Source organism: Phyllobates terribilis, unplaced genomic scaffold (genome assembly GCF_046119375.1).
Source record: "Phyllobates terribilis strain yellow unplaced genomic scaffold, ASM4611937v1 Scaffold_2__4_contigs__length_985480577, whole genome shotgun sequence".
Lineage (NCBI taxonomy): Eukaryota > Metazoa > Chordata > Amphibia > Anura > Dendrobatidae > Phyllobates > Phyllobates terribilis.
Window position 1 is genome coordinate 348152969 of NW_027362762.1, and position 14291 is coordinate 348167259.

A 14291-nucleotide genomic window follows, 5' to 3' on the forward strand; every position below is an offset into this window, starting at 1 on the left:
CGGGATAGTTGTAGCCCCTGGGCAGCCCCATTAGTTTTAGTCAAAAAGAAAGACAACACCATGAGGATGTGTGTAGATTACCGGAAAATCAACCGTATCACACACAAGGATGCGTACCCCTTACCAAGGATAGAGGAGTCATTGGCTGCTTTAAGATCTGCTAACTTCTTCTCTACCTTGGATCTCACTAGCGGGTACTGGCAGGTTCCTGTAGCAGAGGCGGACCGGGAGAAGACCGCATTCACCACCCCGATGGGACTTAGCGAGTTCACCTGCATGCCGTTCGGACTCTGCAACGCACCAGGAACCTTCCAACGCCTAATGGAGTGTTGTCTGGGCCACAGAAACTTCGAGACGGTCCTGTTGTACCTGGACGATGTCATCGTATATTCCAAGACGTATGAGGACCACCTGAAACACCTGGCGGAAGTGTTCGAGGCTCTGGCGAGTTACGGCCTAAAGGTGAAACCCTCCAAGTGTCACCTCCTGAAACCAAAGGTGCAGTACCTGGGACACGTGGTGAGCGCTGACGGATTGGCTCCCGACCCCGATAAGATCACCGCAATTAAGGGATGGCCAAGCCCCTCCAGCGTAAAAGAAGTGCGGCAGTTCCTCGGGTTGGTAGGCTACTACCGAAGGTTTATTCCCGGTTTCACCAAAAAGGCAGCACCTATGCAGGACCTCCTGATAGGCCAGTCCCGGAAGGCCAAGAACCAGAAGCCGCCCTTCAAATGGGAAGAGCTGGAAGAAGAGTCCTTCCGCCAGCTGAAGATGGCCCTCACGGGGGACGAAATCCTGGCGTACCCGGATTATAGCCAGCCCTTTATCCTCTACACCGACGCCAGTAACATCGGGCTAGGAGCCGTACTGTCCCAGATCCAGCAGGGGAAGGAACGAGTAATCGCCTACGCCAGCCGAAAACTGCGACCCACCGAAAGGAACCCCGAGAATTACAGCTCATTTAAGTTAGAGTTCCTGGCCGTAGTATGGGCAATCACTGAGTGCTTTAAGCATTACCTCGCTTCTTCCCGGTTCACCGTGTACACGGATAACAACCCGCTGACACACCTGGACACGGCAAGACTCGGTGCCCTGGAGCAGAGGTGGATGGCCCGTCTGTCCAACTACGAGTTCACAATTAAATACCGGGCAGGACGCTCCAATACCAACGCGGACGCCCTGTCCAGGATGCCCAACCTGCCGGACGGAGGAGAAGATCCGGAGGGACTGGAAGAAGTTGAACTCCCTGCGTTCCACCGTCATGGGACTATTCAGTATTCCCACCGGGTAAGGAGTAAGCAGGCTGCTACGTTGAACCCCTTACCCCACTACAACTGGGCGGAAACGCAAGACAGCGACCCTGCCGTCCGACTGGTGAAGGAGATGCTGACTCGGCCGGAGGCTCGCCTTGAACCAGACGCTCCGGAGGAAGCCAAACAACTATGGGCAGAGAAGAGTCGACTGTTCCTTTACAAAGGGAAGTTGTGCCGCAGAATGGTTAACTCCCGGACGCATGAATTACTCTGGCAAGTAGTGGTGCCACGAAGAGACGCAGCCATGGTGATGGAGGCATACCACGACGGAGCTGGACACTTTGGGTGGAAAAAGCTGGAGTTCCTGCTGCGCGAGCGGTTCCACTGGGTAGGCATGAGGGGAACCATCGAGAAGTGGTGCAGAGATTGTGGCCCGTGCAACCTGAGAAGGAAGGACCGAGCCAGCCAGAAGACTCCCCTGCAGTCCATCGTCACCCGGCAACCGTTGGAACTGGTAGCCTTGGATCATGTAAAACTGACCCCAAGCAGAAGTGGCTACGTCTACGCGTTAACCATCGTGGATCATTACTCCCGGTTCTTGGTTGTCGTCCCCGTCAAGGACTTAACGGCTCAAACAGCAGCTAGAGCCTTCCAGCAGCACTTCTGCCGTCCACACGGGTACCCGGACCAAGTGCTGACGGACCAGGGACCTGCCTTTGAAGCGGAGGTCTTTCAGGAGTTCTGCAATCTGTATGGCTGCCGGAAGATAAGGACGACACCCTACCATCCGCAGACTAATGGACTTTGTGAAAAAATGAACCAGGTGGTAATGGATCTTCTAAAAACGTTGCCCCTGGAAGAACGCAGTCTGTGGCCTGAAAAGTTGCCCGATCTGGTGGACCTATACAACCACATCCCGGTAGGTTCCACCAACTGTACCCCGGCTTACCTAATGAGGGCAAGACCTGGTAAGTTACCTGTTGACCTGGAAATGGGAGTCCTGACCCCCGAGGACACTTCACCAGAAACAGACTGGGACACAGAGAGGCAGCAGCAGTACCGGAGAGTACAGGAGAGCGTGGAGCGAAGTCTCTGTCAGGCTAGGGAAAGACAAGAGAAAACTTACAACCAGTATGCTCCCGCTGTTCCCCTGGTACCCGGAGAGCAGGTCTTGAAGAGGAAGAGACGGCTCCACAAGTTGGACGACCAGTGGGAGAAGGACCCGTACACCGTACTGCCCTCAAGCCACGAGAACCCGAAGGTCTGTACCATCAGTAAAGACGGAGGGGAAACCACAGCCATTGTATCCCGGGACCACCTGAAGAAGTGTCCCGAACAACTGAGGAACCCTGAAGAGGAACAAGAAGACCATCGACCCGTGGAAGAAAGGGAAGATATGGTTAGTACCGTGCTCGGGGACTTTCCTCAGTCTTGGACTCAAGTCAATGGTGCAGTTGTGGTACCCGTACTCACCTTCCTCCAACCATCATCCCAAGAACCTACGGAGCAACGGGTAGAGCTGGAAGAACAGCCGGTCCAGGAGGCAGAAGACTCCACACAAGCAGAACAGGAGAATCAACCCTCTGCTTATAGTGAGCCTGCCGTACCCCTAGTGAGACAAAGAGCCGGTAGACAGCTGCCCAGTTTACCCTTGACAGCTCCTACACCCTGTAGTTCAGGGCCAGACAGTCAGCTCCGTAGGTCCACTCGGGCCACTAGAGGCCAGTTACCCGCACGCTGGAGAATTTAAAGTGTATAAATTGTTTTATCTGTGTTTTTCTGTGTCTTGTTGCTTGTGTATAATTTTGTGTTTCTAGTTACTTTTAGGAAACCTTGGTGGATTTACCGGGAATCCTTGTATATAGTTGGAGCGTAACCCAGGATGGACTAGAGACTGTTAAGGACTCGGGGTAGGACAGACCCCTACCTGGTTACGTCTCCCTGTGTTGGTGAAATGGACACCTTTGCTTTTCTTCAAAGACTGCATCCGGTTGCGGACACGCCGTAACCATCTTATGTGTTTTTCTTATAGTATTGTTATTGTTATACTTTGTTATGTTTTTCTAAATGTGTTTAGTCCCGGAGTACTAAATTTCACTAGGGGGGAATGTGACACCCCAGGGGTCTGGTTGCCACAGTGATAGAGATATTATGTCTGAGAGCAGGTGGGAGGTCCTTTGGTCAGGGATCCTGTGCATGCCACACCTCCTGCCCAGTCTTGGGAGGGGAAGAACTTCCCCTGTAAAAACCCGGGGCTGAGGCAGGGTGAGTCAGACAAGGAGAGTGGAGAAGAGAAGCAGCATAGGAAACAGCAGAGTTACAAGGAGTCAGGGGCTGGCAGCTACAGAGCTCGCCCTGACTAAGAAGATTCTTTACCGGACCCGGAGTCCGAGGCTATGGGGACTAACTCCTACCCAGCAGCAGAATCCGTCGGGCAGGGGATTTCAGGTCCTCTGGCCCAGAAGCCTGAAGGCACAGTCACACGCGTGGGACCAGCACCGCCATCGTGGAGCGGAAGCCATTAGAAGGCCCCGAGTCACCGGCCATACGGGTGAGCACCACACGGTACACTCAGGGACGTGGGCTACTTACATCAGCTTCTAGCAAGGTAGCCAGAAGAGTACAGTCAGTTTGGGAGGCCTACAACTACGCCTGGCCAGGGGAGATCCCATCTGCTCAAAGACTGACCAGGCCCCGTTTGCTAGCAAGTACTCCGGGAGGGTCTGTCGTTGTTACCAGTAAAGACCCTGAACTACACCGTACCGTCTCTGAGTGGTTCCTGCTACCCCCATCATCCACGTCGGCTGCCCTGAGGCCATACCCCTCCCGTTGGGGGTTATACTATCACGCTGCACAATCCTACCACCGGCCTCAGCGGTCTGCCCTGCAGCAGCAGCTTCCTGGCTGCACTCAACGGGTGGCGTAGTCATCAACTATTTACTACTAATAGACTGCCGTCTAGTTTGACTCCCTGGGCACGGACCGGGTCACCGCCACGAGATTACAACCCTCCACGGATCCGGCTCCGGGTAAGCTCCCGCGTGCGCACCGCAGCGCGACACAGGCCCAGGGGCGCGTCATATATATATAGTACAGACCAAAAGTTTGGACACACCTTCTCATTTACAGATTTTTCTGTATTTCATGACTATGAAAATTGTACTTTCACACTGAAGGCATCAAAACTATGAATTAACACATGTGGAATTATATACTTAACAAAAAAGTGTGAAACAACTGAAAATATGTCTTATATTCTAGGTTCTTCAAAGTAGCCACCTTTTGCTTTGATGACTGCTTTGCACACTCTTGGCATTCTCTTGAGGAGCTTCAAGAGGTAGTCACCGGAAATGGTCTTCCAACAATCTTGAAGGAGTTCCCAGAGATGCTTAGCACTTGTTGGCCCTTTTGCCTTCACTCTGCGGTCCAGCTCACCCCAAACCATCTCGATTGGGTTCAGGTCTGGTGACTGTGGAGGCCAGGTCATCTGGCGTAGCACCCCATCACTCTCCTCCTTGGTCAAATAGCCCTTACACAGCCTAGAGGTGTGTTTGGGGTCATTGTCCTGTTGAAAAATAAATGATGGTCCAACTAAATGCAAACCGGATGGAATAGCATGCCGCTGCAAGATGCTGTGGTAGCCATGCTGGTTCAGTATGCCTTCAATTTTGAATAAATCCCCAACAGTGTCACCAGCAAAGCACCCCCACACCATCACACCTCCTCCTCCATGCTTCACGGTGGGAACCAGGCATGTAGAGTCCATACGTTCACCTTTTCTGCGTCGCACAAAGACACGGTGGTTGGAACCAAAGATCTCAAATTTGAACTCATCAGACCAAAGCACAGATTTCCACTAGTCTAATGTCCATTCCGTGTGTTCTTTAGCCCAAACAAGTCTCTTCTGCTTGTTGCCTGTCCTTAGAAGTGGTTTCCTAGCAGCTATTTTACCATGAAGGCCTGCTGCACAAAGTCTCCTCTTAACAGTTGTTGTAGAGATGTGTCTGCTACTAGAACTCTGTGTGGCATTGACCTGGTCTCTAATCTGAGCTCCTGTTAACCTGCGATTTCTGAGGTTGGTGACTCGGATAAACTTATCTTCAGAAGCAGAGGTGACTCTTGGTCTTCCTTTCCTGGGGCGGTCCTCATGAGAGCCAGTTTCTTTGTAGCGCTTGATGGTTTTTGGAACTGCACTTGGGGACACTTTCAAAGTTTTCCCAATTTTTCGCACTGACTGACCTTCATTTCTTAAAGTAATGATGGCCACTAGTTTTTCTTTACTTAGAATATGTATTATGCCAAGAAAAAAACAGCTAACAGTCTATTCAGTATGACTATCACCTGTGTATCCACCTGACTTCTGCACAACACAACTGATGGTCCCAACCCCATTTATAAGGCAAGAAATCCCACTTATTAAACCTGACAGGGCACACCTGTGAAGTGAAAACCATTTCCGGTGACTACCTCTTGAAGCTCATCAAGAGAATGCCAAGAGTGTGCAAAGCAGTCATCAAAGCAAAAGGTGGCTACTTTGAAGAACCTAGAATATAAGACATATTTTCAGTTGTTTCACACTTTTTTGTTAAGTATATAATTCCACATGTGTTAATTCATAGTTTTGATGCTTTCAGTGTTAATGTACAATTTTCATAGTCCGGAAAATACAGAAAAATCTTTAAATGAGAAGGTGTGTCCAAACTTTTGGCCTGTACTGTGTATATATATATATATATATATATAAATACATATACACACACACACATATACATACACAGTGGCCCCCCTTTCCTGATTTCTTATTCTTTTCCATGCTTGTCACACTTAAATGTTTCAGATCACAAAATAAAAATGTAAATATTAGACAAAGATAACATCAGTAAACACAAAATGCAGTTTTTAAATGAAGGTTTTTCTAATTAAGGGAAAAAGAAATCCAAACCTACAGAGCCCTGTGTGAAAAAGTGATTGCCCCCTAATAAGCCTAATAACTGGTTGGGCCACCCTTAGCAGCAACAACTGCAATCAAGAGTTTGCAATAACTGGTAATGAGTCTTTTACAAAGCTCTGGAGGAATTTTTGCCCACTCATCTTTGCAAAATTGTTGTAATTCAGCCACATTAGAGGGTTTCTAAGCATGAGCCGCCTTTTTAAGGTCATGCCACAGAATCTCATTCGGATTAAGGTCAGGACTTTGACTAGGCCACCCCAAAGTCTTAATTTTGTTTTTCTTAAGCCATTCAGAGGTGGACTTGCTGGTGTGTTTTGGATCTGCACATAACCCAAGTGCGCTTCAGCTTGAGGTCACAAACAGATGGCCGGACATTCTCCTTCAGGATTTTTTGGTGCACAGCAGAATTCATGGTTCCATTTACCACAGCAAGTGTTCCAGGTCCTGAAGCAGCAAAACAGCCCCAGTCCATCACACTACTGTTGGTATGATGTTCTTTTTCTGAAATGCTGTGTTACTTCTACGCCAGATGTAATGTGACAAACACCTTCCAAAAAGTTAAACTTTCGTCTCATCAGTCCACAGAGTATTCTCCCAAAAGTCTTGCTGATCATCAAGAAGTTTTCTGGCAAAATTGAGATGAGCCTTTATGTTCTTTTTGCTCAGCAGCGGTTTTCATCTTTGAACTCTACCATGCATGGCATTTTTGCCCAGTCTCTTTCTTATGGTGGAGTCATGAACACTGAACTTAACTGAGGCAAGTAAGGCCTTCAGTTGTTTGGATGTTGTTGTGGGGTCTTTTGTGAACTCTTGGATGAGTCGTCGCTGCGCTCTTGGGGTAATTTTGGTCGACCGGCCACTCCTGGGAAGGTTCACCACTGTTCCATGTTTTCGCCATTTATGGATAATGACTCTCATAGCTTCAGAAATGGCTTTATAACCTTTTCCAGGCTGATAGATCTCGGTTACTTTCTTTCTCATTTGTTCCTGAATTTCTTTGGATCACAGCATGATGTCTAGCTATTGAGGACCTTTTGGTCTACTTCATTTTGTCAGGCAGGTCCTATTTAAGTGATTTCTTGAATGAGAACGCACCGACGATCTTTATTGATTAAGATATATTTAACTTAATTATCTTATTTTTTAGATTTGATATTTGAACTGGAAAAAGGAGCCATCTAAATATCGCACTTAAACAAGGAATTAATAGCTATTTGTCGGCATATGAAATCTGTAGGTTGAGAAAGTTGAGTTATTACTGCAGACGTGACTAATTCAATTAGTGCTAAAAAATATATCTGCAGAAGAGAGGATGGGGGGAGGAGGAGCAGCAAGTATAATGTAAGCAAATAGGATTCTAGAAAAAGTGACAGGGCGGCAGCTCCACTGGGCCTGTAAAATGGCAGTCAATGATACCAAATTTCTTTTAGTGAATTAGGAAAAAGCAGCGGTCTATGAGCACAACTGTTTTTTTTTACAAAGCAAAACTATACAAAATATTACACTCAAGTGAGTACTAAGAGATATGCTTTACCCCTTCACACCACAGCCAATTTCCATTTTTGCGTTTGTTTTTTTCCTCCCCTTTTTCCCAGAGCCATAACTTTTATTTTTCTGTCCACATAGACATAAGACGGCTTGTTCTTTGCGAGATGAGTTGTACTTTTGAATGACGCCATGCATGTTACCAATAAGTGTACTGAAAAATGGGAAAAAAAATTCCAAGTGGGGAGAAATTGCAAAAAAGTGCAATTCTGACATTGTTTTTTGGAAATTGTTTTTACGGTGTACATTTTGTGGTAAAATGACATTGCAATATGATTCTCCTCATCCGTACGATTACGACGATAACCAACATGGCCAGTTTTTTTTATTAGTTTAGTGGTGAAAAAAAAATCTGACGTTTGCAAAAAAAAAAAATTTGGGGGTGTGTCGCCATTTTCCGAGACCAGTAACATTCTCATTTCTCGTTCAATGGAGCTGTGGGAGATTACATTTTATGGGGTGAGACGACGTTTTGTGTTAATACCATTTTTGGATAGATATGACTTTTTGATCGTAATTTTGGCGTTCTTTAATTTTTTTCATTTACGGTGTTTAACCGATTATGTTAATTGTTTTTATATTTTGATAGGTTGGACTTTCCTGAACGCGACGATACCACATGTGTATTTTTTTACATGTCTTTATTTTCAATGGGGGAAAAAGGGAGTGATTTGAACTTATGTTTTTGTTATATTTTTTTAAAACCTTTTTGTTTTGTTTTCTTTTTTAACCTTTCACTGTTCTTATTAGCCCCCTTAGGGGACCACAGCATTGCAGCATTTAGCAAAAATCATGGTCTCCTTTGAAGCCAGGCCACAGACAGGGTTTCAAAGGTTCTCCATAATGACAGGCACAGGGGTCATCAGCCGACCCCTGGCTGTCATGACAACCCATAGGAGAAACGCGATCACATCACGGGTGGCACAGACGGGTTGGGAGAATGACATGCACACATATGGGCGCGTGTTAAATGCCGCTGTCAGAGATTGAAAGTGGCATTTAACAGGGTAACAATCGCGGGCGGAGCACCACTCTACCCACGATTGGTAGCGGCCGGCAGGTCCTGGCTGTAATACACAGCAATCACCTGACGGGTATGAGACGGGCTTGCTGCGTGAGCCCGCTCCAAACACCTGCTACCGACTTGCACAGTACATGTACAGTAGATGTCGTCAATGGGTTAAAGAGATATATGATAAAAAAAAATGGCTTATTGTTTAAATCAAGTTTATTTGTTAAATATATTTAGTTTTTTAATTTTTGACAATATTTTTCATATCAAAATCAGTATTAAAAGAAAAGCTTGCGGGCGGTGGGGTTTACAGAGGACCAGAGCGGCTGTTTTTCATAGCAGCTTCAGCATTTCCTCTAAAAAAGCTACTCTGTTCTACACCAAAGTGGACTATTCCTGGCACAAACTGTGTTGAAGACTTCCTGGACTAGGACTGGACCGTTAAAACCTAAAGGATTCCCTGGAAAGATGAAGAAATAGCCTATTGTTGAAGTAAACAACAAACATCTGAGAGCCGAGGTCTCTGCTCCCTCTCCTGCAGTTGAGATGACGTCATGCAAGCAGGAGAACCGAGCCGGCTTTACCATGACAGCTAGCATCTCATTGCGGATTCCAGGAGGAAGGACTAGAAGAATGGGAACCAGCAGAACCTCAATCAAGATGAACCCAATAGGATGAAGTCAGGTAAGGGGGTAGTCATCACTTGTCAGAGGCAGAAGACCGCTGTAAGCGCTGGGACCACAACTTCAGCTAGTTTAGGGCTGGTGTAGGACAGGAGCAGGTCAGAAGTGAAAGCCAGCATGTCACCGAGCACCTCCGATGCAGAAGGTGACAGGACTAATAGGATTAATACCCAGATGAACATGAATAAAGATAAGCCTAACGGGGTGAAACCAAGTACGGGTACTGTCATCTCCTGTCTGAAACAGAAGACTGCTACGAACGCAGGGACAACGGAGTTAATACGCTCAGAACGGGAGAGTGAAAAGAGCAGAACAGAAGTGAAAGTCTATGTCTCATCGCGGACCTCCAGAGCAAAGAGAGACAGAATAAGGGTCTACCGTCATAAAGAACCATGGACAAAGTAAGCCTAATGGGTTGTCAATGACATAGGGGCTTTCATCCTGTTTGACACAGGGGGCGGTGGCGAATGCAGAGAATGTAGCGTCTGCTGGCTCCGGTCCGGTGTCTAACAGGAGCAGAACAGTTGGCTGAGGATTGGATATTCCAATACCGCAGATGAGCATATGTGAACCAGAACCATCATGGACACATGATATTCACCACGAATACCCCTTTTTCTGATGATGCAATGATACCCACAAAGAATGACAACCCCATTAATGCATATACCATACTTTAAAGTCCTTAGTGAAGAGCTGTGAACAGATCCCTATTGACAATGCATAGCTCAAACACAGAATCAATGATATTCAGAACTACAAATACTACTCCAAAACTACAGCTATATCAGATATTAAAACACTTGAATCATCTTCCTGCTCAAATAATGACGCTTAGGCCACAGCCCACTATCAGTATTTGGTCAGTATTTTTTCTCAGGAGTGGGAGGCAAAACCAGGTGAGGAACAATCAGAGAAAAGGTATAATAGAAACAAGTCACCAATTCTGCATTTATCACCCACTCCTGGTTGGCTTCCACTCCTGAGAAAAAATACTGACCAAATACTGATAGTGGGACTGTGGCCTTACTTTCAGCATTTAGAGAAAAATTACAATTATGGTTCATTTAAGGTGTTTGGGGATTTGTGGTATTGACACTACTTCTATTCCCCCTACATCCTCCCTAAATGCAGACACATTGAATAAGAACTTTATTAACTACAATGGCAACAACTATTTCTCAAAATCCTCGGATACACCCTCTATTCATCACTCTGACCTAGGCTGTTCTTCTCAACATACTGATTTAGACTATGATGAAATGTGCTCAGAGGAGTTTATTGACACACAAACCTTGCATAGTTATATGGTTATACCGCCAATGCAAACCTAAAAGGGGAAACATCAGCAAATTTTATGTTGGACCCTCACTCTGATTACTATGACTCGCTGGAGCTGGACTTAAACTGGCTATTCGGATGAAGCATCAGACTTCAATTCTGAGAAGTCAAGTGAGTTATTATCAGATATTGAGTATAATAGCTCCTTAGATCAAAAATTACCTAATAAAGAGGCTCCCCACAGGAAAAAAACTGTACAAAATACTGAAATTAGAATTGTATTGATAAAATACAAGCCAGATGCCTCACCATCTAAAGAATTTATGCAAAACACATGCACTGCCCTTTTAGCGTCACTTGATCTTTCATTGCCCATGACACTTCGTAAGCAACTGATAAATGAAGTTGAAAACCTGCAAGCTGACACAAATGTAGACAAGCATGAAAACCCCTATTTACTAGGGAAATGGCATCAGAAACCTCCATCAAAAAAACTCTTAAAAGATTTAGAATTATCTTTTCATAGGAATATTAAAACAAATTCACAATTTCCTTTCATCCCTACTGCAAATCCCATTTTAAGGAAAAGACTCAAATAATTGAAAACTCTCTACCCAGTACACACTAGTACCAAATTGAGATTACTAATTCCCTTAACTCAATACAAAAATACATTTCTGCATTTAAACTCCAATTAGCCAATTTTGAGGACAGTAAAAGAATAAACCACTTAAAAATAAGAGGTATCCTTGAATCCATCTTACCCTCCCAACAAAAATTTTATATCTCAAAAAAGGTGGCGCAACTAATCCCTAAACTTGATGTAGACAAAATTGTTACCAAGGCTTACAGAATCTCCAAACCCATATTTTTATCAGATGATATTGCAGGAGATGTGATTGTATCCTTTTATTCTCCAACAATAAGAAATTATCTACTGAAATTGAGTAGCGATTCCAAAAATCTTCCATCTCCCTATGATAACATCCTTTTATTCAACGACCTTTCAAAATCCACTATTCAAGCAAGGAAAGTCTTCATTCAAACTATGATGAACCCAGGGCCAACCGCACCAGCATATGGTCTCACAAGGGGTCTGAGGATCTCATCTCGGTACCTAATGGCAGTCAGGCTACCTCCGGCGAGCACATGGAGGGCTATGTGGCCCTCCAAAGAAATGCCACCCCACACCATTACTGACCTACTGCCAAACCGGTCATGCTGAAGGATGTTGCAGGCAGCAGATCGCTCTCCATGGCGTCTCCAGACTCTGTCACATGTGCTCAGTGTGAACCTGCTTTCATCTGTGAAGAGCACAGGGCGCCAGTGTTCTGTGGCAAATGCCAAGCGTCCTGCACGGTGTTGGGCTGTGAGCACAACCCCCATCTGTGGACGTCGGGCCCTCATGGAGTCGGTTTCTAACCGTTTGTGCAGACACATGCACATTTGTGGCCTTCTGGAGGTCATTTTGCAGGGCTCTGGCAGTGCTCCTCCTGTTCCTCCTTGCACAAAGGCGGAGGTAGCGGTCCTGCTGCAGGGTTGTTGCCCTCCTACGGCCCCCTCCACATCTCCTGGTGTACTAGCCTGTCTCCTGGAAGCGCCTCCAGCCTCTGGACACTATGCTGACAGACACAGCAAACCTTCTTGCCACAGCTCTCATTGATGTGCCATCCTGGATGAGCTGCACTACCTGAGCAACTTCTGTGGGTTGTAGAGTCTGTCTCATGCTACCACAAGTGTGAAAGCACAACCAACATTCAAAAGTGACCAAAACATCAGCCAGAAAGCATTGGTACTGAGATGTGGTCTATGGTCCCCACCTGCAGAACCACTCCTTTATTGAGGGTGTGTTGACAATTGCCAATAATTTCCATCTATTGTCTATTCCATTTGCACAACAGCATGTGAAATTGATTGTCAATCAGTGTTGCTTTCCAAGTGGACAGTTTGATTTCACAGAAGTTTGATTAACTTGGAGTTATATTCGGTTGTTTAAGTGTTCCCTTAATTTTTTTGAGCAGTGTATATATTTTATTATATATGCAAACTGTAATAGTATGTAACTCCTGATGACACATTCTTTTTACAACACAAAATGCACAACTGGAAAACTGGGATTGAAAATCACATAATATTTCATGCCCAAACGTTGGTGTATTCGAGACATCTAGAAACTTACTGGAAGGTAGAACAGAAATTCTTGTGGAGGTGGATTGCCGTTTCCTATGCACTTCAATGTAATGTTGTCGCCTTCTTTTATGGTTTTTTTGGGGGACTGTACATGTATTGTCACCTTCTCTGTAGGGTCTAGAAAAAAATACAGTACACAATTATGTTGTGCAAAATATACAATTTAAATAACAGAATAATTACACATTGTTTTCACAGTAAGCAGGGAAATGTAATTGCTTTAATGCATCCTTTTTACAAGGGCTTGAGTTAATAGGCACTTTCTAAATACAAAATCATTCCTAATCAAAGAGTAACAAAGGAATCCTAGAACACAAAAATAAGTAACTAAACACAACAATCTTGTACGTAAGGCAAAAGCCATTACTGTTTTTCTCGGTAAAGGACCATTAACAACAATTTCACAGTAGGGGTTTTAGTGTAAAGGACTTTTTTACTGAGCTACATTACTAGACTGAGCTAATCTATTGTTTACACACAAAAATAATCATGGCTCCCGGACTGCCGCTATAAAGAACTCTAGGCTAGTTTTAGTCCAGTGTTGCTGGTATAAAGTAGTATTTTGAGCCATAAAATAAAATCACAAACATCAGGCTAAAACCCGCATGAAATCCACGTCCTGCTATTTACTATAGAAAGTTCAAGTCAACCACACGGTGAATTGAGAAGAGAATTTTCGTCGTGCTGATTTTAAATTTGACATTCAATCCCTGAGAAAAATTCCACATTGAGACCAAAACAGATAAGTCAGTGACATGTGGATTAACCAAATGAAAGGCATTGGATCCACGAGCAGATCCATGCAAGTGCAATCTGCAAAAGAACGAGTCAGCCTTCAATTTTCTTCCTATTGGCAATTTTTTTTGTACTTCTCAGTAGAAAATGTTGGCTGGCATTTTCCTGAAGTGGCTTCACCTGGTAAATCTCGGCGGCTGTGCCGACGGCTAAATGTCACTGTGTGTACACACCCTAAAAGCAAGCAAATAAACCAGTTATGGGGATCATTTAGGCAGTCCCCTCAAAAGTTGCTCCACTGGCGTATGGTGCTCAGGAGAAAACAGAAGAGCCAATAGCCCATTCTGCACATGCTTTGCTCCTTTATACTTCTAGCCTTTCTATTTCATCTGGAAACATGAATTCACACCGTATTAAAACTGCAAGTGACCTTCACCCGCGCCTGCATTAATCAATAAAATATCAATACTGTATGAATTATGTTTGACCTTTATTTAATTCATATAAAGAGCTGTCTTCTGACCACTGAAACGGATAATCTTGTAATGGGCGCTGCTTCTGTGTGTGATAGAAAATATGAAAAAAAAAGTTTTCTTTCCTCAAATATGCTTCATTAACTTTATTGAAAATAGCCCCAAACA

General features: G+C 44.9%; 1 protein-coding gene across 3 annotated transcripts in view; it reads right to left on the reverse strand.

Moving 5' to 3' along the window:
• ALCAM (activated leukocyte cell adhesion molecule) overlaps positions 1 to 14291 on the reverse strand; it is a 136944-nt gene that overhangs the window by 41983 nt on the left and 80670 nt on the right. For all 3 annotated transcript variants that reach the window (XM_073664614.1, XM_073664612.1, XM_073664613.1), the window contains exon 7: positions 12905 to 13032. In XM_073664614.1, coding sequence (XP_073520715.1) covers positions 12905 to 13032 — 128 coding nt within the window. The remainder of the gene's footprint in view (positions 1 to 12904; positions 13033 to 14291) is intronic.